The sequence below is a fragment of the Geotrypetes seraphini genome, chromosome 5 (genome assembly GCF_902459505.1).
Source record: "Geotrypetes seraphini chromosome 5, aGeoSer1.1, whole genome shotgun sequence".
In the NCBI taxonomy this organism is placed as follows: Eukaryota; Metazoa; Chordata; class Amphibia; order Gymnophiona; family Dermophiidae; genus Geotrypetes; species Geotrypetes seraphini.
Window position 1 is genome coordinate 224,259,192 of NC_047088.1, and position 27,183 is coordinate 224,286,374.

Below are 27,183 nucleotides of genomic sequence, written 5' to 3' on the forward strand. Positions count from 1 at the left end.
AAAAAACTGTGTGCGACCTAAATGTCAAGGACTGTATGCTACAACGATGTCAAAACTGCCCTGGTGAAGAAGCACTAACAGCATACCTGGAAGAAATATTCAAGGATTTAGATCCAGAAGAATCAATAGAATTTAAGCAATGGGTTCACGCTGACCGTGAAACATTAGAAACAAGCGTACTAACCATGGACAACTTTATTGAAAGACTTGCAAGCAAGATTTGGAAGTTGACAAGCCACCATTTCATTTCAAAACATCAAAGTGAATATTTGAAGATGTTGAAGACAGGCTTAAAAGAAACGGAAATGATCGTTTTGATGGATTTCGCTGAAAATTACTCATTTGTTGTACAGGATGCCGCCCAAGGCTTTCACTGGGAAAATTCACAAGCTACGGTACATCCTTTTGTTGCATATTACCTCAATGAAGTGGGCACATTGCAAGTTGTAAACTGTTGCATTATTTCTGATTATATGCAACATGATACGATATCTGTACACGTGTTTATTCAAAAGTTGATCGAATTTTTGGTAACTCAAACAAACATTACCAAAATATACTACTTCAGTGACGGCTCAGCTGCACAATATAAAAACTACAAGAACTTTGTGAATTTGTGCAATCACAGAAATGATTTCAACATTGAGGCTGAATGGAATTTTTTGGGAACTAGCCACGGAAAATCACCCTGCGATGGAGTTGGTGGAACAACTAAACGACTGGCTGCCCGGGCTAGCCTCCAAAGACCATCAACGGATCAAATATTGACGCCAAAGGATCTATTTAACTTTTGTGACCAAAATATACACGGAGTTAAATACATTTATGTTCCAAAAGAAGAAATTGAAGAAAGCAAAAAGTTTCAAGAAGAAAGATGGCATGAAAGCAGCACAGTAGCCGGTACCAGAGAGCACCACCAATTTGTACCAGTCGACTCAAACTCGGTTCGTGCCAGCAAAGTTTCAAATGACACAATAAATTTTGTTGCCAAAATTTCTGATACTGCCATTCCAAATTTGAAAGAGTCCGAAATCTTTCCTGGTTGCTACGTTGCCTGTACTTACGATAATCAATGGTGGATAGGCAACGTTGTTGAAGTCTCAATTGAACAAAATGATGCATTGATAAAATTTATGCATCCTCATGGTCCAGCTCATTCGTTTTATTGGCCAGAAAGGCAAGACGTTTGTTGGGTTCCAGAGCAACACCTCATCTGCATGCTTTGTGCCCCTTCAGTTACATCATCCGGCCGCCAATATCAATTTCCAGAAACTGCATTGAAGAAAGTGGCTCAAAAATTTAACAGAATGTTATAAAGATTGCTGGCAGTTAAAATCAAAGTGGACTTCACTTCGGCTTGGGAACCATATAAGATACCCAATTTAGGCTTGGGAACCTAGGATAAGACACCCTAATCATTGGCTTTGGAACCAGAAAGATACCAACAAAAGGCTTTGGAACCTTGACAAAGAAACCAAATGCGAGGCTTGGGAACCTAGACGAAGTGGCCCACCCGTGGCTGGTATTGCACAGCTATCGGGCGTGACCCCTATGGCGATGGGGTTGCCAGTTCAAACTCTTGAACTGGTAGTGACAATGTCACCATGGACCAACGCAATAGAGTAGTAGTAATACTACGTCAATACAAAACTGTAACTTTAAAAATGACAGAACTATGTTGAAATAGAGGTTGTTGCCGTGGCAACGTCTCCCAACTTTGTCCCCCTTTTTCAGCCATTGTTAACCTGCATTGAAAAATGAAGTCCACTTTTCTAGGGTGTTTGAAATATGCTCTTTCTAATGAGACTGATTTGAAAGAGTTTCTAAAAAGTATTTTTCTGTAAAAGCAGGCTGAAAATACCCTATTTTGGGCCTTTTTACACAAATTAGAAACTTTACACTTAATTTGTAAACTAATGGAAAGAGCTTGGAGATTGAAATTGTACGTTTCAAAACAACGTTGTACTGAGACATTATGCGCCAAATTTCGCATTTATTACTCAATTATTGTGGGAGCTAAGTAATGTCAAACTTTGACTTTTTTTGGAGCACTAATTTTTTTGGCCAAGTTTACTGTAATTCAGGCATTCAATCAGTGCTTGGCAAAAATTGTTATTGATAGCAATGAACAGAGCTCAAAAAGTTGTGCAGGGTAGCTAAGTTTCAGTTTTTTTGGAAACACAGCTCGGGAGATATTGTGTCTCAAAGTTGTCAGAATGTCATTGTCGTACTGTATTTCATTGTGGTATGGGGTCAAACAAATGGCTATATCTCCACAAATATTCCACAGGCGAAACTAAAACTTTACCAAAGTTCGTTTGAGACACGGTGGACTCTGCATATGAAGTTTCATCAAAATCCGTGATGGTCATGCAGGGCACTTTCCAAGAATCTGATCACTTGACATGGAATGACCCAATAACTAGGTGATTACTATTTCAATACTCCTCAAGGTATCAGTCAAAATTTAACTCTTGTGCTGTTCATGAATATTCAGAAAACTCTAATTGAATCTAGTCCCAGAAAACATATTCTTTATGATTTTGAGTTTTATTATTACTAATATCATCTATTGTCTGTAATTAAGGGCCTCTTATGCTGCAATAGCGAGTGCCTTGCAGTAAATGCACCAAAGCAAATTCAATCCCTATGGACTTTGCTGCATTTACTGTGCAGGCCCACACTATTTGGCTTAATAAAAGAGGCCCTAAATTTAGGCCCCCCTTTTATCAAGCTGCATTAGGGTTTATCACGGGTCATAGCCTGCGATACAACCCTAACACAGCTTGATAAGTGTATGGGGGGGGGTGAGAGTAAATTGTAAAGACAGATCATCTGAGGTCATATTCTACATTGCAAAGGATTTGTATGTGCAAAAAATATAAATTTATTTGAAAGCCAATGTTTAAACACAGAAAGTCTAATGAACACCAATTGTTTTGATGCAAGCTTATATAAAAATATCTCAACCTTTTAAATGTTCTAATCTTCCTTCAGTTTGTGTACTTTTATAAATCTATTCTTTATAATTCTGACAATTAAAATATAAAACATATCTAATGCCATCCTTCACCGAATGTGAATCTCCAACAATTCAAAATTTGCTGGTAAGATGGCACACTAGCAGTAACTAATTACAAATAAAAAATACAGTAAACATATCTTTATACAGTAGAATTAACTCCAAATGTATAGATTAACTAAAACTGACATAGAACAAGTTCAACAATTCCTAGATGTAAAAACACTTTTACATCAAGTGCTACTTATGTTACTTTCTCATGTTTAAAATATAATTTTGTTTAGTGATACATTAGTTGCTAAAACAACTTCCTAAAGAACATGAACTCTTCAAAGTCATTTGTGACTGGCATTTCAAAGTACACTTATTGGCTCTAGAAAACAGTTCTCATGCATATACAGTATAGACAATATAGATAACGTAAAAGTGCGAGAGTGAATCAAATTAAAGGCAATTAAAGACAATACACGATAAATGGAACAGAAATGCAACATGTGTACTCGTACATTGCCTGTTGGATAGTTTGTCCACGCAAAGTGCAGCGCTCAGCCTTTAGTCGTGTGACAGCCACAAGGTCAGAAATATGGATGCTCTGTTGCAAGACTGCAACATCGAAGAACAACGTGCAGTGGTGCACTTTCTTTGGGTAGAAAGAGTGAAACCTGTGGAAATTCACCGTCTGATATTGACTCAGTATAGACATAGCACCATGAACCAAAGTAAAATTATGTCTTACCAGACAAATCCAGACGCATGGGTTGTCCACCTATCAGCAGACGGAGATAGAGAGCAGCAGAGTTGTGAGCTACAGCAGTACCTTGGATGGTATGCTCCATACTAGAGAATGACACGGGGGAAAATTCTGTCCCCATCACCGTCCCGTCCCACCATCCTCTGCACCGCCCCGTCCCCGCTGGTCCTTTCACCGCCCCGTCCCTGTCTCTGCCGTCCCCTTCACCGCCCCGTCACCGTCCCCGCTGTCTCTTTCACTGCCCCGTCACGGTCTTCAGCATTTTCTCCTTTCCATCCCCCCATCCCCAGCACCCTTCACGCGATCCAGCAGCTCCCTCCCTCCCACCGGCCAGCCGTACATTTCCCTCCCTCCTTTTCCCTTACCTTTTCTTCTTGAAACTGGCGATTTCTATATGGCTACGAGCTGTATTACAGCCGGAGCCTTGAAGTTGCGTCGGGTTGCCTGCTAGAAAAGTCTCCTCCGATGCAACCGGAAACAGGAAGTTGCGTCAGAGGAGACTTTTTCCAGCAGGCAACGCGACGCGACTTCAAGGCTCCGGCTGTAATACAGCTCGTAGCCTTATAGAAATCGCCAGTTTCAAGAAGAAAAGGTAAGGGAAAAGGAGTGAGGGAGATGCATGGACGGCCAGCGGGAGAGAGCGGATCGAACCCTCGTTCACCGCGCGTTCACTACTTGTTCACCGCCCCGTGCTACCATTCACCGCTCCACGGGGCGGTGAATGGCCTTGTCCCCAAACTCGCGGTGACTTTTTTTTTTGATCACCATTTTGGCGGGTAACAACCACCGTGTCATTCTCTACTCCATACCTCTCCAGTATACTCTTGTCCATGCAGCATTCAAGGAGAAATGATAAGGCTCCCGCCTCACTGTACACGTGTGGAACCATTGGTCGAAGGATGAATAAAAGAAGAATAAAGGCAAATCAGCAGAAGGACAGAGACCAGAGGGATAAACCTCCCTAGGAATACGCAAGGTGGGGCTCTGGATTCGTCTGGATTAGTCTGAGGTGACTAAAGGAGTGAAAATTAACAGGCAAGACCAGTGTTCCCGCTAAGCTGCGCTGGCGTGCGCTGGCGCACAAAATATTACATCGCAGCGCACAAGTTTCTCGTCACAGCGCACGGCGTACGGCAGATGGCAGGGCGGCGAGAGGAGAATCGGGCGAGTTGGCTCATAACTTGCTGGCTTTTAGCTCACAGCGAAAAAAGTTTGCTCACAACACCCGCCCGCTTAGAGGGAGCACTGGGCAAGACATAATATTACTTTCTCCGTCATCAGCAGCAGATGAATCCAGACGCATGGGATGTAGCAAAGCTGACTTCAAGTAGGACGGGTAGACGTAGTCATGAGAACAGACACCCCAAGGAAGAGCCATTCCACACAGCAACATCCACTTTGCAATGACGAACAAACGTATGGACCGACAACCAAGTGGCCGCCTGACAAATGTCTTCCAAATAATACACACATTCTTCAGCCCGAGAAGCCAACGCCCCGGTAGAATGAGCCCTCAGCTGCAGCGGAGAGGGTTTGCCTACAAGAACATAAGCAGACAAAACTGCCTCCCTAATCCAATGTGACACTATTGCCTTTGAAGCCATGACCCCTTTGTTAGGACCCCCAAAGAGGACAAAGAGATGGTCCGACCTCCACTCATTGGTGACCTGCAAGTAATGTAACAACACACGCTTGACATCAAGGAGATGCAACTAGTGAAAACTGTCTGGACAGTCCACCTCTTTAAAAATGAGAGGGAGGAACAGAGGTTGGTTGATATGAAATGCCAAGACTACCTTTGGCAAAAAGGAGGAAACCATGCAAATCGAGACTCCCACCTCTGTGAAGCACAAAAAGGAATCCCAAAGGGAGAAAGCATACAAGTCGGACACGCGATGTGCTGAAGAAATAGCCACCAAAAAGGTCACCTTCAAGGTAAAGTCTTTGAGAGTAGCCTGATGAAGAGGTTCAAAGAGAGGGTGCTGTAGGGCTTTGAGAACAAGATTCAATTGCCACTCCAGGCAATGAAATCGCAGAGGGAGCCACAAAAGACCCACCCCAATAAAGGAAGCACACATCGGGATGAGACACCAGGGAAGAATTGTTAACAAAGCCCAGAAAGCACGCTAGAGTTGCGACCTGAACCCGTAACAAACTGTCTGAGTCCCTTTGGTAGCCACCCTGCAAAAAGACCAAAATGTGGGGTAACTGAGTCTGGAAAGGAGAAATGCCGAATTGGAACACCAAGTCTCAAACAGGGGCCACACTCTGGTGTATGCAGCCAACGTGGAGTGCTTATGGGCCTGAAGGAGGGTGAAAATGATATCTGAAAATCCTTTCTTCCTCAGGCATGCCCATTCAAGGCAGAATCAGGACAGGTCAGGCATGTGGACCGGTCCTTGATGAAGGAGAATGGGTGACACCAGAAGTCAGATCAGATCGGCATACCATGTGCAACGCAGTCAGTCCGAAGCAAACAGAATCACCTGACCCCAATGGTGGTGTATTCTGCTGAGTACCCTGTCTATCAATGGCCATGACAGTAACACATACAGAAGAGAGTGGGGAGGACATGGTAGAGAGAGAGATCCCCTTAAACTCCTGATCTCGCCTCTGGCTGAAGAACTGGGGGATCTTACAGCTGTGGCCTGAGGCCATCAGGTCCATCAGGGGGAGACCCCACCTCTGGGAGACAAGCTGAAAGGCGGCTGGAGACAATTTCCACTCGGACTGGTCCAGTGTATTCCTGCTGAGGAAGTCCACCGTGAGATTGGAGGTGCCTACAATGTGTGCCACGGACAGAAAGGACGTTGTCCTCTCTGCCCACTGAAAGAGGAGGCTGGCCTCCTTCGACATGCACTCACTTTTTGTGCCCCCTTGCCTGTTGATGTAAGGCACTGCTGCTGCCACATTGTCCGACAGGATTCAGAGCGGCTTCCCCACAAGGTGCGCTGCAAAGGCCAACAGAGCAAGCGAATCAAGTGAAACTCCTGACAGTTGATAGACTATGTCGCCTCCAGTACACTACATTGGCCCTCAGCCATCCCGTGATGGCAGTGGGCCCCCCAACCTAAGAGGCTGGTATCGATCATCACCAATTCCCATGATGGAGACACAAACGGCATTCCCTTCTTGAGGTTGAATATGTGGAGCCACCAAACCATGCTCGCTCTAGCCACCTTGGACCAACAGAGGGGAACCATGTAGACCTGAGACACTGGTGTCCAGCAGGACAAACATGACTGCTGAAGGGATCTCATGTGGGCTTTGGTCCAAGGAACCATGTCCAGCATCACTGCCATGGACCGAGGACTTGTGCATAGTTCCGAGTACTAGGGCGTGGATCCAAGAGCAGAAGTCGGATCTGGTTTTGAAGCTTGGTCATCCTGGCATCTGGGAAAAAGACCATGTCAAAGATGTCAAAGAAAGGGCGGGACCGCCGGAAGAGGAAGCAGCACAGAGGCAGGGCTCACAGAAGGGCCGGGACCGCCAAGAGGAAGCAGCAGGACAACGGTAGGAGCTTCTACATGATGGGGGGGGGCCGGGAGGCTGTGGGGGTGCGAGCGGTCCTTTGGGGTGGAGGTGCAGGTGGGAGTGCGTGCGAGCGGTCCTTCGGGGTGCGGGTGCGAGTGCATGCGAGCGGTCCTTCGGGGTGGGGGTGCGAGCGGTCCTGCGGGGGGGGTGAATTGGACGTCGGGGGGGAACTATGTAAAAAAAAAGTTGTAAAACGCGCTCACGCGTATAACGCGCAAGGTTATGGGTGGGGTGGGGGTGCGGGTGGGAGTGCGTGCGAGCGGTCCTCTGGGTTGGGGGTGCGGTTGTGTGCGAGCGGTCCTTCGGGGTGGGGGTGCGAGCGGTCCTGCAGGGGGGTGAATCGGGCGTCGGGGGGGGGCATCAGGCTTTCAGGGTGGGGACTGGACTTCAAGGGGGAGAGGAGAGTCGGGGCGGGCAAAAGGAGAGTCGGGGTGGCCAGAGGAGAGTCGGGGCGGGCGAAAGGAGAGTCGGGGCGGCATGCGCGGTATACGGGTGTGCGCGGTATATAAAAATTTATTTACATAAATTACAGTTTCCCGCGCGCTATACCCGTGTGCGCTTTTTACATGGGTGCGCGGTATATGAGTGAAAATACAGTAGTGCTCATCTGGCTTCAGGAACAGCTGAAAAACTTCTCTGTAGGATACAGGAGTTCGTTGTATTGTTCAACTAACGCATCATCTTGCATGGGAACTATTTGGAAAAGTGATATGTTCAATTGCTCATAGTTACTTCTAATAAAGCTGTTAACTGTATTTTGCCTTTACTTTTTGATTTACCCTCATAATTAGTAGAACTTATCAGGTTCAACATCGGTGTTTTTCTATGGAAACAGATCCTAGTATGGGACTCACACACTATGAACTATGAAACAGAACCCACTGGGATTAATGGGACTTGCATTAAATATACATATGTTATACTGTAACAATACAAGTTAGTAAATAAGGCCCTATAATTTGCAGGAAATGAAAGTTTAGAATGATGGGCATAGACTTTTAAAACAATAAACAAGATTCTAAAGTAATGAAATGTTCTGTTAATATCGGTCCTTGGAAAAATATGTCAGAAAACAAAAAGGCAACACCAAAATAAAATGTTTGAAAAATATTTTATTTAAATATTTTATTCTTTAGGGGTCCTTTTACAAAGCTGTGGTATAAGCTGGCTTTAGCATGCCCTTACGGATCTTTTCTGAACGCTAAGGCCACTTTAACTGTGGCAGTAAATACCTCGGATTTTATATTTATTTCATTAATGGCTGTGCACCAATGTTACCATCAAGTTTCAAGTTTATTAGTGTATTTGATTAATCGCCTATTAAAATTACTAAGCGATGTACAAAATCAATAAAGAGCAATAAAAAGAAACTAACAATATACATAGTGGTTACATATTATACATACATGAGTTGGGAGGAAAAAAGGTTAAAAGTTACAATTTTTAAATTTTTCAGTAGAAAAATAAAGGAAAATACAAAAGAAGGGGGTGTTAAAACCATAGCATTATTAAAAGCATCTCCAAAAAGTGTAGAAGTTTCAAATATTAAAAGCATCGTTAAATAAATAAGTCTTTAATAATTTTTTTAATGTTGTGATGTCTTTTTCAATTCTAATGTATTGTGGTAGGGCGTTCCACCATTGAGGTCCCATCACAGTGAACATGTCTGATCTACGTGTTCCAATAATTTTTAGAGAAGGTACTGTAAGCAGATTTTGTCCAGATGAACGAAGTGGTCGTTGTGTACTATGTGGGATTAAATATCTAGATATAAATAAAGGTTCATTTGATGCTAGTGTTTTAAAAATGAGTAATATTATTTTGAATGTGATCCTGTGGCCGATTGGTAGCCAGTGAGCATCTATTAGCAAAGGTGTGACATGGTCATACTTTCTTGCATTATATATTAATTTGATGGCCGCATTTTGTATTAGTTGTAATCTCCTTTTTTCTTTCTGTGTAATATTGAGAAGAAGGGCATTACAGTAGTCAAGTGTAGATATTACTAATGAATGTATAAGTATCTTGATTGTTGTTAAGCTAAGAAATTTAGCAATTGAGCGAATCATTCGTAATTTATAAAAACAGTTTTTAACTGTGAGAGAAATGTGTTCATGATAATTCAGTTTGTCGTCAATTGTTACTCCTAGGATTTTAACAGAGGAGACTAAGTTAAGTGGGATATTATTAAGGATAAAAGGATTTGACAGAGTTAAGTCTTTTTTCAAAGAAAATAACATTGATTTGGTTTTATTTATGTTTAGTGCTAATTTATTTGTATTAAGCCAGTTTTGTACTATTTCCAATTTATGATTAATAGATGTGATTTCAGTGTTATTTTCCGGATCCAAGGGATGAATAAGTTGAATATCATCTGCATAAGAATATGGAATAAAACCTATGGACTGGCAGATAACTAATAAAGGAGAAAGAAAAATATTGAAAAGCAAAGGTGACAGTATAGATCCTTGGGGGATGCCGAATGAGAAGGAATAAGTTGCGGATTCATCGTTATTAAACCTGACTAAGGAATTACGATTTGCAAGATATGAAGTGAACCAAGAAAGAACGTTCTCTGTTATACCTATTTCTTCTAGCCTATTTAAAAGCAGATTGTGATCAATGGTATCAAAAGTGGCAGAGATGTCTAAAGAGAAAAGAATGACAGATTTATGGTGGTCTAAGAAGTATTGAATGTTTGTTGTTAGGCCTATTAAAGAATACTCTGTGCTATGAAATTTTCGAAATCCTGTTTGGTTAGGATGGAGTGCGTTTATGTTTTCTATAAAATCAGAAAGTTGGTTAAAAACCAATTTTTCTGTCAATTTCGCTAAAAAAGGTATGTTGGCTATCGGACGATAATTAGATAATTCGTTGATGCTAATTTTATGATTTTTAAGTATTGGGGTAATGATTGCAGTGGGATCCGGAAGGTTCGCCCCCCACATTTCGCCCCCAGCAATTCGCCCCTCACATTTCGCCCCCCACATTTCGCCCCCAGACACATTTCGCCCCCACACATTTCGCCCCCACACATTTCGCCCCCCGGATGTTTTGCCCCCACACATTTTGCCCCCGCACATTTCGCCCCTGAGCGTTGGATTATGACCCCCATCTTCTTTCTTCCTCCCTCCCCCCCCCAACGCGGGACCCTGTGGCACCATCAGCTCTTACTCCCTCTAACGCCGGCCCTGCAGCTCCGGACTTCCCCACACCTGCTCTTCCCCCCCCCCCCCGATCACTATTATTTTAAATGTTATGGCAGCCGCGGCGCTGTATCCATCGGAGGAGACTTCTAACCTCGGCCTGCCCCGGAACTCTTCCTGCAACAGCAACTTCATGTTCCTGCCTAGGCGGGTGGTGGCTGCAGGAAGAGTTCCGGGGCAGGCCGAGGTAGCGTTGGATTATGACCCCCATCTTCTTTCTTCCTCCCTCCCCCCCCCAACGCGGGACCCTGTGGCACCATCAGCTCTTACTCCCTCTAACGCCGGCCCTGCAGCTCCGGACTTCCCCACACCTGCTCTTCCCCCCCCCCCCGATCTATGACCCCCATCTTCTTTCTTCCTCCCTCCCCCCCCCCAACGCGGGACCCTGTGGCACCATCAGCTCTTACTCCCTCTAACGCCGGCCCTGCAGCTCCGGACTTCCCCACACCTCAGGCCGAGGTAGCGTTGGATTATGACCCCCATCTTCTTTCTTCCTCCCTCCCCCCCCCAACGCGGGACCCTGTGGCACCATCAGCTCTTACTCCCTCTAACGCCGGCCCTGCAGCTCCGGACTTCCCCACACCTGCTCTCTCCCCCCCCCCCGATCACTATTATTTTAAATGTTATGGCAGCCACGGCGCTGTATCCATCGGAGGAGACTTCTAACCTCGGCCTGCCCCGGAACTCTTCCTGCAACAGCAACTTCATGGCCGAGGTTAGAAGTCTCCTCCGATGGATACAGCGCTGTGGCTGCCATAACATTTAAAATAATAGTGATCGGGGGGGGGGGGGGGAGAGAGCAGGTGTGGGGAAGTCCGGAGCTGCAGGGCCGGCGTTAGAGGCAGTGAGAACAGCCAGCTGTGCACTTTGAATTTGTAGCCTGCCGTCGTGTCGGCAAAGAAATCGCCTGCGAGAGGAATAGTCTGACACTCAGGGGCGAAATGTGCGGGGGCGAAATGTGTGGGGGCGAAACATCCGGGGGGCGAAATGTGCGGGGGCGAAATGTGTGGGGGCGAAACATCCGGGGGGCGAAATGTGCGGGGGCGAAATGTGAGGGGCGAATTGCTGGGGGCGAAATGTGGGGGGCGAAACTTCCGTGAACCGATTGCAGTCTTCCATTGAGGTGGGACTGTTGCAGTAAGTAGACTAGTCTGAATAAGAGAATGAATGAAAGGTCCAAAATGTGAAAAATGTTTTTTTAGATAAAAAGGAGGAATGCTATCGGAACGAGAACTTTTTAGGTTAACTTGTTTAAAAAGGGATTCTATGTCTTGAATTGAAGGGGTTTTAAAGTTTGAACATCTTGCTACTGGTATAGATTTAATTTGATCAGAACCTGTAGGGTTGTTTGTTGTATTTGAAAGAAAAGAATTACGAATGTTGTTGATCTTTTGAACAAAAGTATCAGCTAGTTCTTGGGCTTTTAATGTAGATTTTTGGGTAGTGTTGTTTATGTTGCTTTTTGGATCTATTGATTTTAAAATTTTATATAATGCGGAAGAATTTTTAGCTTTATCAATTTTTTTGGAATAATAAGTTTTTTTTGCCTGGTTAATTTTAATTTTATACAGTGTGATGTTATCCCTGTAGGTTTGAAGATTAGCTGATGTTTTATTATGTTGCCATTTCCGCTCCAAAGAACGCTATTGTTGTTTTATCAGACGGAGTTCTGCTGTGTACCAAGGGTTTATAATTTTACAGACAGAAACGGTTTTAGTTATAGGTGGGGTTTTATTATCTAAAAGAGTTGTGTTCCAGGCAGATAATTGATTTTCAATAGAGTCAGTATAAGACGTTAAGATTGTTGGATCTAGAAAAGAGGTTATGTCTGTGTCATCCAATTTATTGTAATCACGGACAGTTAAGGTTTTAGTTTTTGGTAAGTATTGTGGTAAACCGTGTTTGAGTAAATCTAGAGAGAAAGATATAAAATAGTGATCTGACCAGGGGACTGGTGTTATGGTCAAATCAGAAAATGTAAGTTGTTGAGATAGTGGGGCGAAAATCATGTCCAGTGTATGGTTTGCTATATGTGTTGGTTCTGTTATTTTTGGATGAATGTTTAGGGGTTTTAAAATATTTAGTAGATCTTTGGTGTGTGGATTAGAAAAGTCGTCAAAATGTATGTTAAAATCTCCTAAGATAAATGGAATCGTTGTCCCAGAACAAAAATCGAATATAATATCGTGAAGGAGCGAAAGTTTATTTTGTCCAATTGGGGGGGGAACATAGAGTAGTAGAAAATTAAGTTGGTTATTTAAATTACATTTGAGATGAAGATATTCAATTGTGGCAGCCTTTGGAGAATGATCATGTAAGTTTAAGAGATTGTGTTTATAAATGACTGCTAGACCTCCACCTTTGCGGTTATGACGGTGGTTAAATAAGTAATCATAGTTAGGGGGACAACAGAATGATAAGTAAGCCTCGTCACCTTCAGTGAGCCAAGTTTCTGTGATAAATAAAAAATGTAGATTATTGTGGACGATATCGTCCTTTATAATATGATATTTATTTTTAATTGATCTGGCATTAATGAGCCCAATTCTGAGGTGGTTAGTGTATTTGTTTTCAGTATTATTGTGAGGAAAAGTAGAGATTGGAATTTTTAATAGGGAGGAGTAATATGGAGTGGTTTTTTTATAATATGGGGGGCGGTGACCCCAAATAGTTGAGATACAGTTCGTAAGTATGTTGCCTGTCATATTAAGCTGTGATGAGTGAGTAGTGTTAGAGAATTGGGTTCCTATGAAGCACAGACTTAACAATAATAGAATTATGAGCCGAATTTTATTGTATGTAGTATTCTTGTTGTTAGGGAGGAACAATCTATTGTTTGTGGCGCCCTCTGTTTGCGCACGAAGGAGCGCACTAAGGAGCAGGATTTGCGGCGTGCGCCGCAAAAGGCCCGGTTTTATAGAGCATCAGCTGACCTGTTGGGGGGTGGTGTCCGGCGCGCTGCCGCTGTGCGGCGGCAGAAGAAGCAAAAGAACTAAATGGAAAATTAAACAGTAGTACAGTTAAAACACGGGTAAAAGTAAAATAAAATCTAAAATAGCATAAAATGGTTTTAAAGTGCAGAGAAGCAACTTGTGCAATAGTGCTATGGTGATGCATGCGCCGCAGAAGGCCCGGTTTAATAGAGCATCAGCTGACCTGTTGGGGGGAGGTGTCCAGCGCTCAATCTAATATTACCCCTCAAAAAAAACAAAACAAGGGAGGATACAAGGACAAACTCACAACGCAAACTCTAACCCTCCCCGGTATGATCTATTAGAAGTAATCTACTGTACATCAATCCACAAAACAGCCTTATATATAAAAGCTGATAGAAAAATTAAAAAGATATCTAATATTAGTGGATGACAGGTTCAATATCTTATATGACACCAGAAAAAAACCTTTACATTATCTTTCATTCCAAAGTAGTGTCCAACTAAATCTCAGTGAACTATAACCTCAAAATCATTAATGCTTCACAGTGACTATTTCATGGAAAAATCAGCATTACAATATACCGTGTTTCCCCCCAAAAAAGACCTACCCTGAAAATAAGCCATAGCATGATTTTCGGGGTACGTCTTAATATAAGCCCTACCTCTGAAAATAAGCCCTAGTTGTAGGCAGTCGCGCTTTCCCCCGCCCTGCAGTCGAACCCTCACTGACCCTACATCCTTTCCTCCCAACTGATCCCTGCCAACCGTGACCAGCCACGCAGCCGAATCGCCGCTGACCCTTCATCCTTCCCTCCCAACTGATCCCTGCCGACCGCAACCATAAATACCTTCCAGCAGAGGAATATCGGGCCAGCAGCACTCACAGGCTGCTTCGCAGCCTTCTCGCAGGGGCCTTCTGTAAACTGATGACATCATCAGTAACGCGGCACACAGAAGGCTCCAGCAAAAGGCCGCAAAGCAGCCTGCGTGTGCTGCTGGCCCGACACACCTCTGCCAGAAGGTATTTATGGTCGCGGTCGGCAGGGATCAGTTGGGAGGGAAGGATGAAGGGTCAGCGGCGATTCGGCTGCGTGGCGGTGGGTGCTGAGCAAGGGTTCTGCTGCACAAAGGATGGGAGGGAGGAAAGGATGGAAGCTGGGCAAGGGTTCTGCTGCACAGGGGGATGGGAGGGAAGTTGCACATGTGGGGAGAAAGGAAGGAGGAAGAATTGGGGTGAAGGAGAAGAAGGGAGAGATGATCATGTACATGAAAAAAATAAGCCTTACCCGAAAATAAGACAGTGTTATATTCATTTGGGGCCCAAAAAAAAGCACTAGGTCTTATTTTCAGGGAAACATGGTAATCTCAGTTAAACATCTCTCAGTTAACCAGCACTCTCACCCAACTGGCAAAAAAATTGTTTGGGGGGGGGGGGAAGTGACCCCCAAACACCAGCAGCAGCAGTCCTAAGCCACAAACCCCCCTCCTACCTCCAAAGAACTAGAAGCGGCAGCAGTCCTGAGCTGCAAATACCACTTCCCTCCCTCAAGCCCCAAAGCAGCCGAGACACGAACCCCCTCCCTCCCTCAAGCTCTGAAGCACCAGCCACAAAGCCTTCCTCCCTGCCTCAAGCCCCTAAGTGGTAGAAGCAGGCCCTGAGCCATGAACCCCCTCGATCCCTCCTTCCCTTCCTTACCTGACGCGCAGCCAGTCAGTGAGAGGTAGTGTCAAAACAGGTTGATCGCAGCCAATCCCAGCATCAACACATCAGAGGAAAGGTCCTGCCGAGGCTGACCACGAATAGCCTGTTTTGAGGTTGCCTCTCACTGACCAGCTGAACTTCGGGGAAGGGAAGGAGGGAGCAAAGGGGTTTGTGGCCCAGGACTACTGCCTGCTTCTGCCACTTTGGGGTTTGAGGGAGGAAGGACTTTGCAGTTTAGGACAACTGCCGTCCTGGTGCTTTGGGATGGAAAGGGAGTTGGGGATTGAGATCTGTGTTCTAGCACAGCACTCTCAATCAACCAGGAAAATAGTTATCCAGCATCCACCAGTTATCCAGCATCCCCTTGGGTGCCGGATAACTGAGATTCTACTGTACATCAGAGTTCATAAATACCAAATTCCGAGAATTAAAATAATTTTCAAATATATCTCAATCAAGTTCACTGCCCGATAGAGCATCTTGTTTCGCTGCTTCTTTAGAGACAGTGAAAATACTCATATACTGCATGGGAATCTTGAAAATGGTGGTTCTCTGTTTCACCAGCAGGATTCACCGCGGCATGCACCCCCTATAAAGTTAAAAAAAACATGATGACACCATTAAAAAAACATTATTGTTCCTCTTACACTCATCTTGTAGCCAACCATTCAATACAATTATTCCAAACATAAGGTTTAAAAGTCCTGAGATGGTAACTCCAAAACTGTTCTTGTGCTAACAAATGAGCCAGCTTGACCCCATTAAAACAATCTGGAATTCTTTCCATAATACTCCATTTTAAATCTGAAAATACGTGTGCATATTCTACATGATGAGATATGATCGGGATTGTTGAGACAACTTTGATGTTCTACCAGTCTATGATCGGGACTACTGAGACAACTTTGATGTTCTACCAGTCTAGTGTAAATAGTCTTCCACCCAACGTATAGCAATCCAAATGGACAGGAAATCACATAAACCACTAATTAGAGTCACAGGTTGTTCTGGATCTCAATTTATAAACGGTCCCTATGATAGAATGCATCCAATGTTCCCCTACTAGGGCTAAAGTACACATGATGAAATGACTGCAAGTGGAAAGTTTGCCCTTTTAGATCACTTGTTGAGAAGAAGAAAAGTTAGAAGAAAACAAAAATTGGACAGGTTCTTCCCCTGAGTATATGCAATACAATGAAACTTGTGCAAAATAGAATGAAGTTGTAGTACAAGTCAGTGGCAAAAAATACTGTTAGCCACAGACAAAACCTGAGTTGTAAAAGAAAGAATACAGACTTGTTTATTACCTTCTTTAGGAGATTTGTCCATCAATATTAATTTATGGTTTGCATACAGAGCTCTTGAAAAAGGCTTACCATATCACTTGGTGGGGGGGATAACCCCAGGCCAAAAACTTTTTCTTTAACAGTTCTGCTTCACATCGAAATCCTTCCTCAGTAGTGTAAATTCTCTGAATATGGAGAAACTGCCCAAGATGAACAGCTGATCTAAGTCTCCAGTGATGACAACTTTGAAAATCCTCTCAGTGGTCTTGTGATGTATAGTAGTTTCCATAACAGAATCCTTTTATAAATTTTATTTACAATAACAAGGAATAGCCCAGTTCTGCCAATCTTTTTATGGCTCACATTGACAAAACTTTTTTATATTCTTCATCTCATTTTCAGCATATGCTTTACTGACCATATATTTTTCATCTGGAGGGCTCGTCAAAGTGCACTTGATGAATATCACTTGGATCAATACTTTTTACAGTTACTTAAAATTATAATGAACTCTCATTTTTAGATGTGGAGGTTTTGACCACCGAGAAAAATAGCTATTTGGATTTTCAAAGCTGTCATCCCTGGAGACTTAAATCAGCTGTTCCTACTGGGCAGTTTCTCCGTATTCGCACTATCGAGGAAGGATTTCAACGTGAAACAGAACTGTTAAAGAAGATGTTTTTGGCTAGGGGTTATCCCCCCTCCCAAGATGATACAGAAATCTTTTTCAAGAGCTCTGCATTCAAACCATTAATTATTAATTAATAATAATAATTTTATTCTTATATACCAAAACTGTAGTAGTTCGAGGCGGTTTACAATAAATAAGAGCTGGACAGTCAGCGAATATAGGCATAATGTAAAGTCATCAAAATACAAGTGAGCAGAATACAGAGGTAAGGCATAAGAGATCTTAGGTAACGATTTGGTAAGAGTATTAAAGAGATAGGGCTTAAGAGATCTTAAGTTACAAATCGGTTAAACAAGTTTGTTTTTACTAATTTTCTGAAACATAGGTAGGATGAGGAGTGCGTGATAATGTTACCCAGCCAATCGTTCAGTTGACCAGCTTGGAAAGCAAGTGTTCTGTTAAAGTACCTTTTGTAACGGCAGGCCTTTATTGTTGGATGGTTAAACAAATGTACTCTGCGTATGGGTCTGATTGAACAATCTAAGTTAAAATGGGGAACCAAGTACATGGAGGCCGAACCAAGAATAGATTTGAAGGACCAATCTCCTGAAGAATGTAATAAACAAGTGCGTTATTTTTCAACTCATTCTTCGGCTGTGGCTAACAGTATTTTTCACCACCGACATATACTACAATTTTGTTCTTTTTTTCCTGAGTTTCATTGTATTGCAAACACTCGAGGGAAGAATCTGTCCAATTTTTTTTGTTTCTTCTAACTTTTATTCTTTTCTTCATTAAGGGCTCCTTTTACTAAGGTGCGTTAGGGCATTAACGTGCGAAATAACACGCGCTGAATTGCCACACGTGCTAGACCTTAACACCAGCATTGAGCTTGCGTTAGTTCTAGCCACGCAGTGCACGGTAATATCCTGCCTGCGCTAAAAACACTAGTGCACCTTAGTAAAAGGAGCCCTAAGTGATCTTAAAGGGTAGACATACCACTTGTAGCAGACTTGCAGTATTTTCTTTTGTTTTATCCTCTTCTACTGTACTCTTCCCTTTCCTCCTCATTCCTTAACATAGATTGTATTTCTTCCCCTCTTTCCCATTTGTTTCTGAAAGAAATCTTACCGTGTATATGTTTATTTGTATTGTCAATTATTTTCTTCTTTTTTTTAAACATTTTATTGTACACTGCCTAGATTTTTTTTAGATAAGCGGTTTATCAAAATTTAATAAACTTGAACTGCATCGTATACGCTTTAGCACTAGTAGGGGAACAGTGGATGCATTCTATCTCAAGATCCAGAACAACCACATATGACTCTAATTATGTGGTTCATGTGATTTCCTGTCCATGTGAATTGCTATACGTAGGGTGCACGTCTAAATCTATTTGAATGAGACTGGTGGAACATCAAAGTTGTCTCAATACCCCAAAAATATCAAGTCCTGATTGTATCTCATCATGTAGAATAGGCACATATATTTTCAGATTTAAGATGGAGTATTATAAAAAGAATTCCAGATTGTTTTAATGGTGACAAGATGGCTTGTTTGTTAGCACAAGAACAGTTTTGGAGTTACTATCTCAGGACTTTTAAATCTTATGGTCTGAATGAATGTGTTGAATGGTTAACTGGCTTGCGAGATGAATGTACAATAAAGATTTTTAATGGTGTCATCGCGTTTTTTTTAAACTTTATAGGGAGTGCATACCGCGGTGGATCCTGCCGGTGAAACAGAAAACCGTCATTTTCAAGATTCCCATGGAGTATGAGAGCGAAAAGCAGCAAAACAGGGTGCTCTGGAGCTTTGGATTCTTGCCCAGAAATAGCTAAGAAGAAAAAATTTAAATTGAATCAGGTTGGGAGACTGGATGGACCATTTGGGTCTTTATCTGCCGTCATCTACTATGTAACTCTCTGGGGTAGTGAACTTACTCATCTGGATTAAAAAGCCAAATTGGATTTTTTTTTACTTATTTGACAATTATTTTGATTCTGAGAATTTGGTATTTATAAACTCAAGTTGTCTCTGATGTAATACTGATTTTTCCATGAAGTAGTCACTATGAAGCATTAACGATTCTGAGGTAACAGTTCACTGAGATTTACTTTAACACTATTTTGGAGTGAAAGATGATGTAAAGGTGTGGTCTGGTGTTATACCCAGTTTTGAGAAAAGCTGTAGGGATATTCCAAGTAAAATATTGAACCTCAATACCGAGTTCACTACTCATCCACTAATATTAGATATCTTTTAAATTTTTGTTTCAGCCATTTATATATAAAGCTGTTTTGTGGATTCATATACTTCTAATAGATCAGCGGTCTCAAACTTGTACCCCCCAGGTACTATTCTGCAGCCCGTGGCTGGCCGGCTCCCTTGAAGTTATTCTTTATTTCAAAGACGCGGGCGGTGGTGGCTCCTCGTGCATCCAGGCCTGTGTTGGAAACCTCTCTGAAGGCTAGCTCCCTTGCCAAAGTTATTTTTCAGGTCAAAGCCACCGCCGCGGCTCCTCTCATAAGCCACACCTGCATCGGAAGCCAGCCAGCCAGAAATGAGGAAGAGAAATGCTGCTGCCCTGCTGCCCAGGGAAGGGTGGGAGGGAAATGCTGCTGCTGCACAGGGAAGTAGAGGGGGAGGGAAATGCTGCAGCTGCTGCACAGGGAAGTGGAGGGGGAGGGAAATGCTGCAGCTGCTGCACAGGGGAGGGGGAGGGAAATGCTGCTGCTGCTACACAGGGAAGTGGAGGGGAAGGGAAATACTGCTGATGCACAGGGAAAGGTGGGAGGGAAATGCTGCTGCTGCACAGGGAAAGGTAGGAGGGAAATACTGCTGCTGCTGCTGTACAGGGAAGGGTGGGAGGGAAATGCTGCTGCTGCTGTACAGGGAAGGATGGGAGAGAAATGCTGCTGCTGCTGTACAGGGAAGGGTGGGAGGGAAATGCTGCTGCTGATGCTGCACAGGGAAGGGTGGGAGGGATATGCTGCTGCTGCACAGGGAAGGGTGGGAGGGATATGCTGCTGCTGCACAGGGAAGGGTGGGAGGGATATGCTGCTGCACAGGGAAGGGTGGGAGGGATATGCTGCTGCACAGGGAAGGGTGGGAGGGATATGCTGCTGCACAGGGAAGGGTGGGAGGGATATGCTGCTGCTGCTGCACAGGGAAGGGTGGGAGGGATATGCTGCTGCTGCACAGGGAAGGGTGGGAGGGAAATGCTGCTGCTGCACAGGGAAGGGTGGGAGGGAAATGCTGCTGCTGCACAGGGAAGGGTGGGAGGGAAATGCTGCTGCTGCACAGGGAAGGGTGGGAGGGAAATGCTGCTGCTGCACAGGGAAGGGTGGGAGGGAAATGCTGCTGCTGCACAGGGAAGGGTGGGAGGGATATGCTGCTGCTGCACAGGGAAGGGTGGGAGGGATATGCTGCTGCTGCACAGGGAAGGGTGGGAGGGATATGCTGCTGCTGCACAGGGAAGGGTGGGAGGGATATGCTGCTGCTGCACAGGGAAGGGTGGGAGGGATATGCTGCTGCACAGGGAAGGGTGGGAGGGATATGCTGCTGCACAGGGAAGGGTGGGAGGGATATGCTGCTGCTGCTGCACAGGGAAGGGTGGGAGGGAAATGCTGCTGCTGCACAGGGAAGGGTGGGAGGGAAATGCTGCTGCTGCACAGGGAAGGGTGGGAGGGAAATGCTGCTGCTGCACAGGGAAGGGGAAGGGGGAATAGAAATGCTGCTGCTCCACAGGGAAGTGTAGGGGGAGAGAAATGCTTCTGCTGCACAGGGAAGTGGAGGGGAGGGAAATGCTGCAGCTGCTGCACAGGGAAGTGGAGGGGAGGGAAATGCTGCTGCTGCTGCTGTACAGGGAAGGGTGGGAGGGAAATGCTGCTGCACAGGGAAGGGGGAAGAGAAATGCTGCTGCTGTACCCAATTAGGGAGAGAGAGGGAAGGAGGGATAAAGAAGACAAGGGAGAAGAACGAGAGATGCCAAGTCCATAGGAAGAGATACCAGACCATGGAGGGGGAGGGAGAAATGCCAGGGCATGGGCTGAGGGAAGGAGACAGATGCCAGACCAGGGAGAAGGAGGGAGGGAGAGAAAGGAAGGAAGGAGATGTCAGACCATAGAAATATGGAGGGAAGGAGAGAGAGATTGGAAAGGAAGACATGGAAAAGTAGATTTTGAGAAGAAAGCAGAAGAATGGAAAAATTGAATGTTAAGTTAATGCCAAAGAGGGAACAAGGCAGAAAAACAATCAATGGACAAGGCGGCCCAGGAAACATAGTTAAAAGCACAGAAAAATAAAGTCACCAGACAACAAAGGTAGGGAAAATGATTTTATTTTCAACATAGTGATTGAAATGTGTCAGCTTTGAGAAAGGAAAGATGCTAAACTTTAACTGTGAGGGCCACAGAAAAAATAGGGTACTTGGAGGGCCGCAGAAAAAAATAGTTAATGTCTTATTAAAGAAATGACAATTTTGCATGAGGCAAAACTCTTTATAGTTTATAAATCTTTCCTTTAACAGTTAAAGGGAAGATTTATAAACTATAAAGAGTTTTACCGCATGCAACATTGTCATTTTTTAATACGACATTAACTATTTTTTCTGCAGCCCTCCAAGTACCTTCAAATCCAAAATGTGGCCCTGCAAAGGGTTTGGGTTTGAGACCAATGTAATAGATCATACTAGGGAGGACCATTTGAGCACAACCTATTTTGTAAGCAGTAAGAGGGGTCCCATATTATCCATGCATTAACAGGTTAGCACGCAGTAATGCAGATATATAATAATAATAATTTTATTCTTATATACCGTCAAAGCCATAATAATTCAAGGCGGTTTACAACAAGAAGTGCTGGACAATCAGGGAATAAAACATTAACATTAAAAAGAGCACAGGATCCCTCAATCTCTGTCCCCAACAGCTTCCACAAAAAAATTATTATGGTGCAGTTAGCATACACACATCCCAAAACTAATGCAGATAGAACATGTTAGCACACCCCATCCCACATTAGGCTTTTTTACCAAGTCAGTTGAAAGACCTTTTAGTGTTATTACATTTCACTTACCATTTTACTTCTTAATATTTAAAGGTCTTTTTTGTTTTACTTTGTAGTGTTCTAATGAAATGATTTTTCTACTGTTGTTGAAAATTTTACACAATTCAAAATACATTTAGTTGTATGTGTAAGCATGACAGTATTAATTTACACAAACCAAAGTTATAAAATAACTAATAATAGATAATTTCTTGTTAATTAAATCAACAAAGAAAACATGTTTTTGAATTAAGTGTCTCAGTCTATTTCAAGATCCTATAAAAAGTAAAAAACATTTCCAAACCATTACCGTCTATGATTTAAATGCACTAAAGCTACAAACTACAGTATTGGTTTTTTTATCAACAAAAATTTCATGTACTCTCCAAAAAATAGCTTTCTACCAAAGAGATCATAGCTACTCAAATTCAAGAGGTGCATGAAAGTATTAAACATTACTATGGTAGAACGAAGTCAGAGCCAATCTGCAATCCAGAAAGTGCGTGTGACATCGATAGTCAAAACAAAAAGCCAATCAAGGAAGCCATGTAGGCAGCCCGTGACAGCCAGAAGCCCAGAAGAGCCAATGCACGCTCAGCGGGGCGGAGAGAACTTTTCATTCAGGAAATTCTTCAGGGCGCACTTACTTACTACCAACTAAGCATGCCAACAGCAGCGTGGGGTACGCACACACAGAAACACGTTTCCCTTGCAGACCGCAAACATTGACAGCTACTGATACGCCCGGAAGTAGTTGCTGCCTCCCAGGCGTCTTCAACTAAAAAAGTGAAAGAGATTTCACATCTGCCAAGCTACAAAGTGCAACATCTCCTCTTGATTCTGCAGCATTTCGTGCTGAATTATGTGCTTTGTGCGAAAGTTAGTGGAAACAGTATCAGGCACAGAGGACAGCATTGGAAAACAAATGGAAGCCAGCTTCATCTACACAAATTTGGACCTGGGCGTATTAAAACACACAATTGGTCTGGAAATACATGCTTCAGCTCCCCAGAAAGCAAACGGAACAGTTACTGCAAAGCATGCCAGTGTTGTTTCACTTTAGTATTGCAGCGCATTATGGGGGAGTGGCAGCTTGCTACCACTACAGCGTTAAAACGGCCCGGAGTGCTCTATTCTTGTACGCCATTTACGGCGCTCACCAAGCGTAAGCGCCGCGAGCTAATCAAAACATTAGACGTGAGACGGGACGCAAAACATGGCGGACAGCGCTACGCTTACGGAGAATCTTACGCAACCTTCCTGACGTATAGCCCCTTTCAGGCCACTACCGCTACGTAACTCCTTAGGCGTAATCGTTTCCTGAATGCAAATGCCCTATTTACAATGGAAAAAAAAGAAATATAATTAACAAAAGATACATACCGATTCCTCTTCCTTCTCCATCCCCGTTGGCATCTGCGGCACAGCACGGTTGATCGAGACACAGTCGTTCAAATCCGGCATGTCTTTGCCGCGGTAGATAGGGAGAGGTTTGGCGGCGTCTAGCGCCCGCGCTCGGAAAGAGAGTTTACTCATTGTTTTCCCTCTCGCTCCTATCACAATAACACGAAAACATGAAAGGGGGACAGAAAAAAGGATAAAATTCTCGGTCACAAAAACGCCCGGAAGCCGCTCGCTTTCACCCCTAGCGGACTCATGGGCGCCCACAGATCCGGCACCGGGCGCAAGAAAGATGTTTCCGGCGGGTTCTCTCCAGCCTAAATCCGATTTTCGTTCGGTCGATCCGCTCCCTGCGCCATGGCAAACATGGCGGACATTACCAAGGCGGCAAGCGATCCCAGCAGCCAGCGCGAGACGTCGGCACAGTGGGTGCGCGCGCAGCCGGCAAGCAACATCGCGGAAAGTGTGCGTTATGCACCGCTGTCCGTGTCCAATAGTGGAAGTCTTGGAAGCCTGTGCACGTACAGGAATTTGGTGTGTGTGCCGTGCAGGATACAAATACCTGTATACAGAAGATTTTTGTTGAAATGATGCAATTATAACTTTAGACCAAGGATTTAGAGTGTGGGGGGTTCTTTATTTTAGGGGGGAAAAAAAAGCTGTCCCTCAACATTTTGGGGGTCGTTTACTAAAGATTTGTGCATGTTATCTGCAATAGGACTCATTTTATCCCTGGTCCCTTGCTACAGATAACATGTGCTAATCTTTAGTAAAAAGTCTTTCACCCCCCTTTCCCCACCCTTTTACTAAGCCGCGGTAGAGATTTCTACCGCAGCCCGGGGCACTAAATGCTCCAACGCTCATTTGTGCTTTGCTTCCCCCCCCCCCCCCTTTTATAAAACGGTAGCATGGTTTTTAGCGCCGGCCGCAGCTGTATGAATTCAAAACCCCCCCCCCCCTTCTTTACAAAGCCACGCTAGAATTTTTAGCGCCGGCCACGGCGATAACAGCTCAGATGCTCACAGGAATTCTATGAGTGTTGGAGCTGTTACCGCCGCAGCCGGTGCTAAAACCGCTAGCGCATCTTTGTAAAGGAGGGGGTCTATGAGCGTTGGAGCTGTTACTTCCGCAGCTGGCGCTGGTTTTTTTAAAAGGGGAGGGCTATTACATTACATTACATTACATTACATTACATTAGGGATTTCTATTCCGCCATTACCTTGCGGTTCAAGGCGGATTACAAAAGGTTAGTTTAAGGACGGAATTACAATGGATAACAGAATTACAGAGTTACAGAATTACAGAATTATATGAATTTAAGGATAGAATTACAATGGATATCAGAATTACAGAGTTACAGAATTATATGAATTGTAGAGAATAGCTAGAGAGGTAATATGAAGATCTTGAGGGCTTTTGGTGGTCGTGTTGTTATTTCTGTTTTAGGAATTTCTTGAACAGTGTGGTTTTTATTTCTTTTATAATGGATACTGGATTTTTCTATTTAAGTTGTTGCTTTACCTCTTATGTTACAATGTCCTTTCTGTGATCCAAAGTAAATAATATATCTACAGTAATCAAAAACTAACTCATTTATCTGCATCTCAAAATAAAAATAACCAGTGTAATATAATTTGTATTTGTATGCTGACTTCTAAAAGAGAACTCGGAGCTCTTCACAACATAATCTAAATATTACAGCATGGCAACAAAGTAAAAATAAGTAAATAGAATCTACCTGGTTTTTTTCTCATAAGATTACATAAGTAACGAATGGACTTTGAAAATAAATATTTTGTTTTTAATTTGGGTGTTAAATGTTACATATGTACGAGTCCCAACTGGAGGGAGGGGAGGTTACAGAAATGGATACAGTTATTTAATTTTACTCAACCAAACACACCCCTCCCCCTTTTACAAAACTGTAGCGCGGTTTTTAGCACCACCACAGCGGTAACAGCTCCGATGCTCATAGAATTCCTATGAACATCAGAGCTGTTACTGCTGCAGCCAGCACTAAAAACCATGCTACCGTTTTGTAACAGGGGGGAGTACAGAGCTAGATTTATTGGAGTGGGTCCCGATGTAAATAAAGAATATTAATGTGTGTTAGCACAGTTTAATAAATCTAGCCCCTAATGCACAGTTCTAAAGATTAACAAATGCAAACAAAATAAATATTGTTTCAAGTTTATAAAAAAAAAATTTAAACCACTTAATCAGTTTTCTAAGCAGTGTACAATATAAAATTACATTAAAACAAGGGATACTGGATAAAATCCAAGTGTCATAATAAAGCACTGATAAGATGTATGGACTTACTTCAAACAATAGGAAAGTGGGGAAGAACTACAATCGTTAAAGAAGAGTGCGACATAAAGGGAAAGTACAATAGGTTAGGGTAAAAAGTAACAATTTGATCTAAATTTTGTCCTTAAGAGGACAGTTGTTATCCAAAAGCGTCCTGGAACAGGAATGTTTTTAGTTTTGCTTTAAATTGTTTTAAATCGGACTCATTGCGCAAATGGTTGGGCAACGAATTCCAGAGAGCTGGGGAGTTGATACTTCTTTCCAGTGTAAAAAGGAAAGGATTAGGATAGTTCACTAAGAAGCTATTTATAATATTTTATTTATCACTTATATTTACTCCCCCCCCCCCCCCCACACACACACACTTTTTTTACAGAGCTGCATTAAGCTCTGACGCTCTTAGGAATTCTATGAGTGTTAGCGCTAATACTGCCACAGCCGGCGATAAAAAAGCCTAATGTGGCTTCATAAAAGTGGGGATTAATTATTTATTTGAAAGATTTCTTTAATGCATCATCTATTCTAGGTGATATACAACAATACATACAAAATCTTAAAACCAGACATAAAACAAATATCCAATCATCTGCAGATTAATTCTGAAGTATAATGGGGCAATTGTGGATTAGTCTAACGGCCTCTTTTACAAAGGCGCGCTAGTGGCTGCATTGAGCTAACGGCCCCAAAGCCCATAGAGATTTAAAGGGCTTCGGGGCTGTTGCTGGGCGGCAGCCGCTAGCGTGGCTTTGTAAAAGAGGCCGTAAATCATGTAATCTTAATTATCATCAAGAGCCCCTTTTTGCAAAGCTGCAATAGTGAGTCCCTGAGAAGAAAATGCGACAGCCTGTAGAAATTGAATGGGTGCATTTGCCACGCTGGTACTCCCTAATGCAGCTTTGTAAAAGGAGCCCTAAATAACATATCTTAAACCCTATAGGAAAGGAACAATAGGACAAACATAATCAATGTAAGTGCCAAAAAATAACACATAACTAACAGAAAACTCCAAATTTACAAAAAAAAGATATTAAAAAAACAGAGAAAAGGTCAGTTGCAATAACAATAAAATCAATTGTAAAAATTCTTTTACGAAGGCGTGCTAGGGCCTTAACGCGCGGAATAGTGCGCGCTAAAATACCCTGCGCGTTAGCCACTACCGCCTCCTCTTGAGCGTGCATTAAAAATGCTAGCACTAAAAACGCTAGCGCACCTCTGTAAAAGGAGCCCTAGCTGTCAAGCTACATATATATAGGTCCCCTTTTATCAGCTGCATTAGGGATTTTATCACCGGAAGCTGCAGTAAAAGCTCCGATGCCGGCGATTAAAATAACCCTTAATGCAGCTTGATAAAAGGG

The 27,183-nt window shown here is 43.3% G+C and overlaps 1 protein-coding gene across 4 annotated transcripts in view; it reads right to left on the reverse strand.

Annotated features, from left to right (window-relative positions):
* The window catches only part of EPC2 (enhancer of polycomb homolog 2), a 265,601-nt gene extending 241,583 nt beyond the window's left edge, over positions 1 to 24,018 (reverse strand). The window contains exon 1 of one of the 4 annotated variants that reach the window (XM_033945362.1): positions 23,501 to 24,018. In XM_033945362.1, coding sequence (XP_033801253.1) covers positions 23,501 to 23,653 — 153 coding nt within the window. In that variant the 5' untranslated portion in view covers positions 23,654 to 24,018. Of the gene's footprint in view, positions 1 to 22,764; positions 23,304 to 23,500 lie in introns of those variants that run through there. The other 3 variants (XM_033945363.1, XM_033945365.1, XM_033945364.1) reach the window with 3 other exon arrangements.
* Positions 24,019 to 27,183: the final 3,165 nt, after the last annotated feature.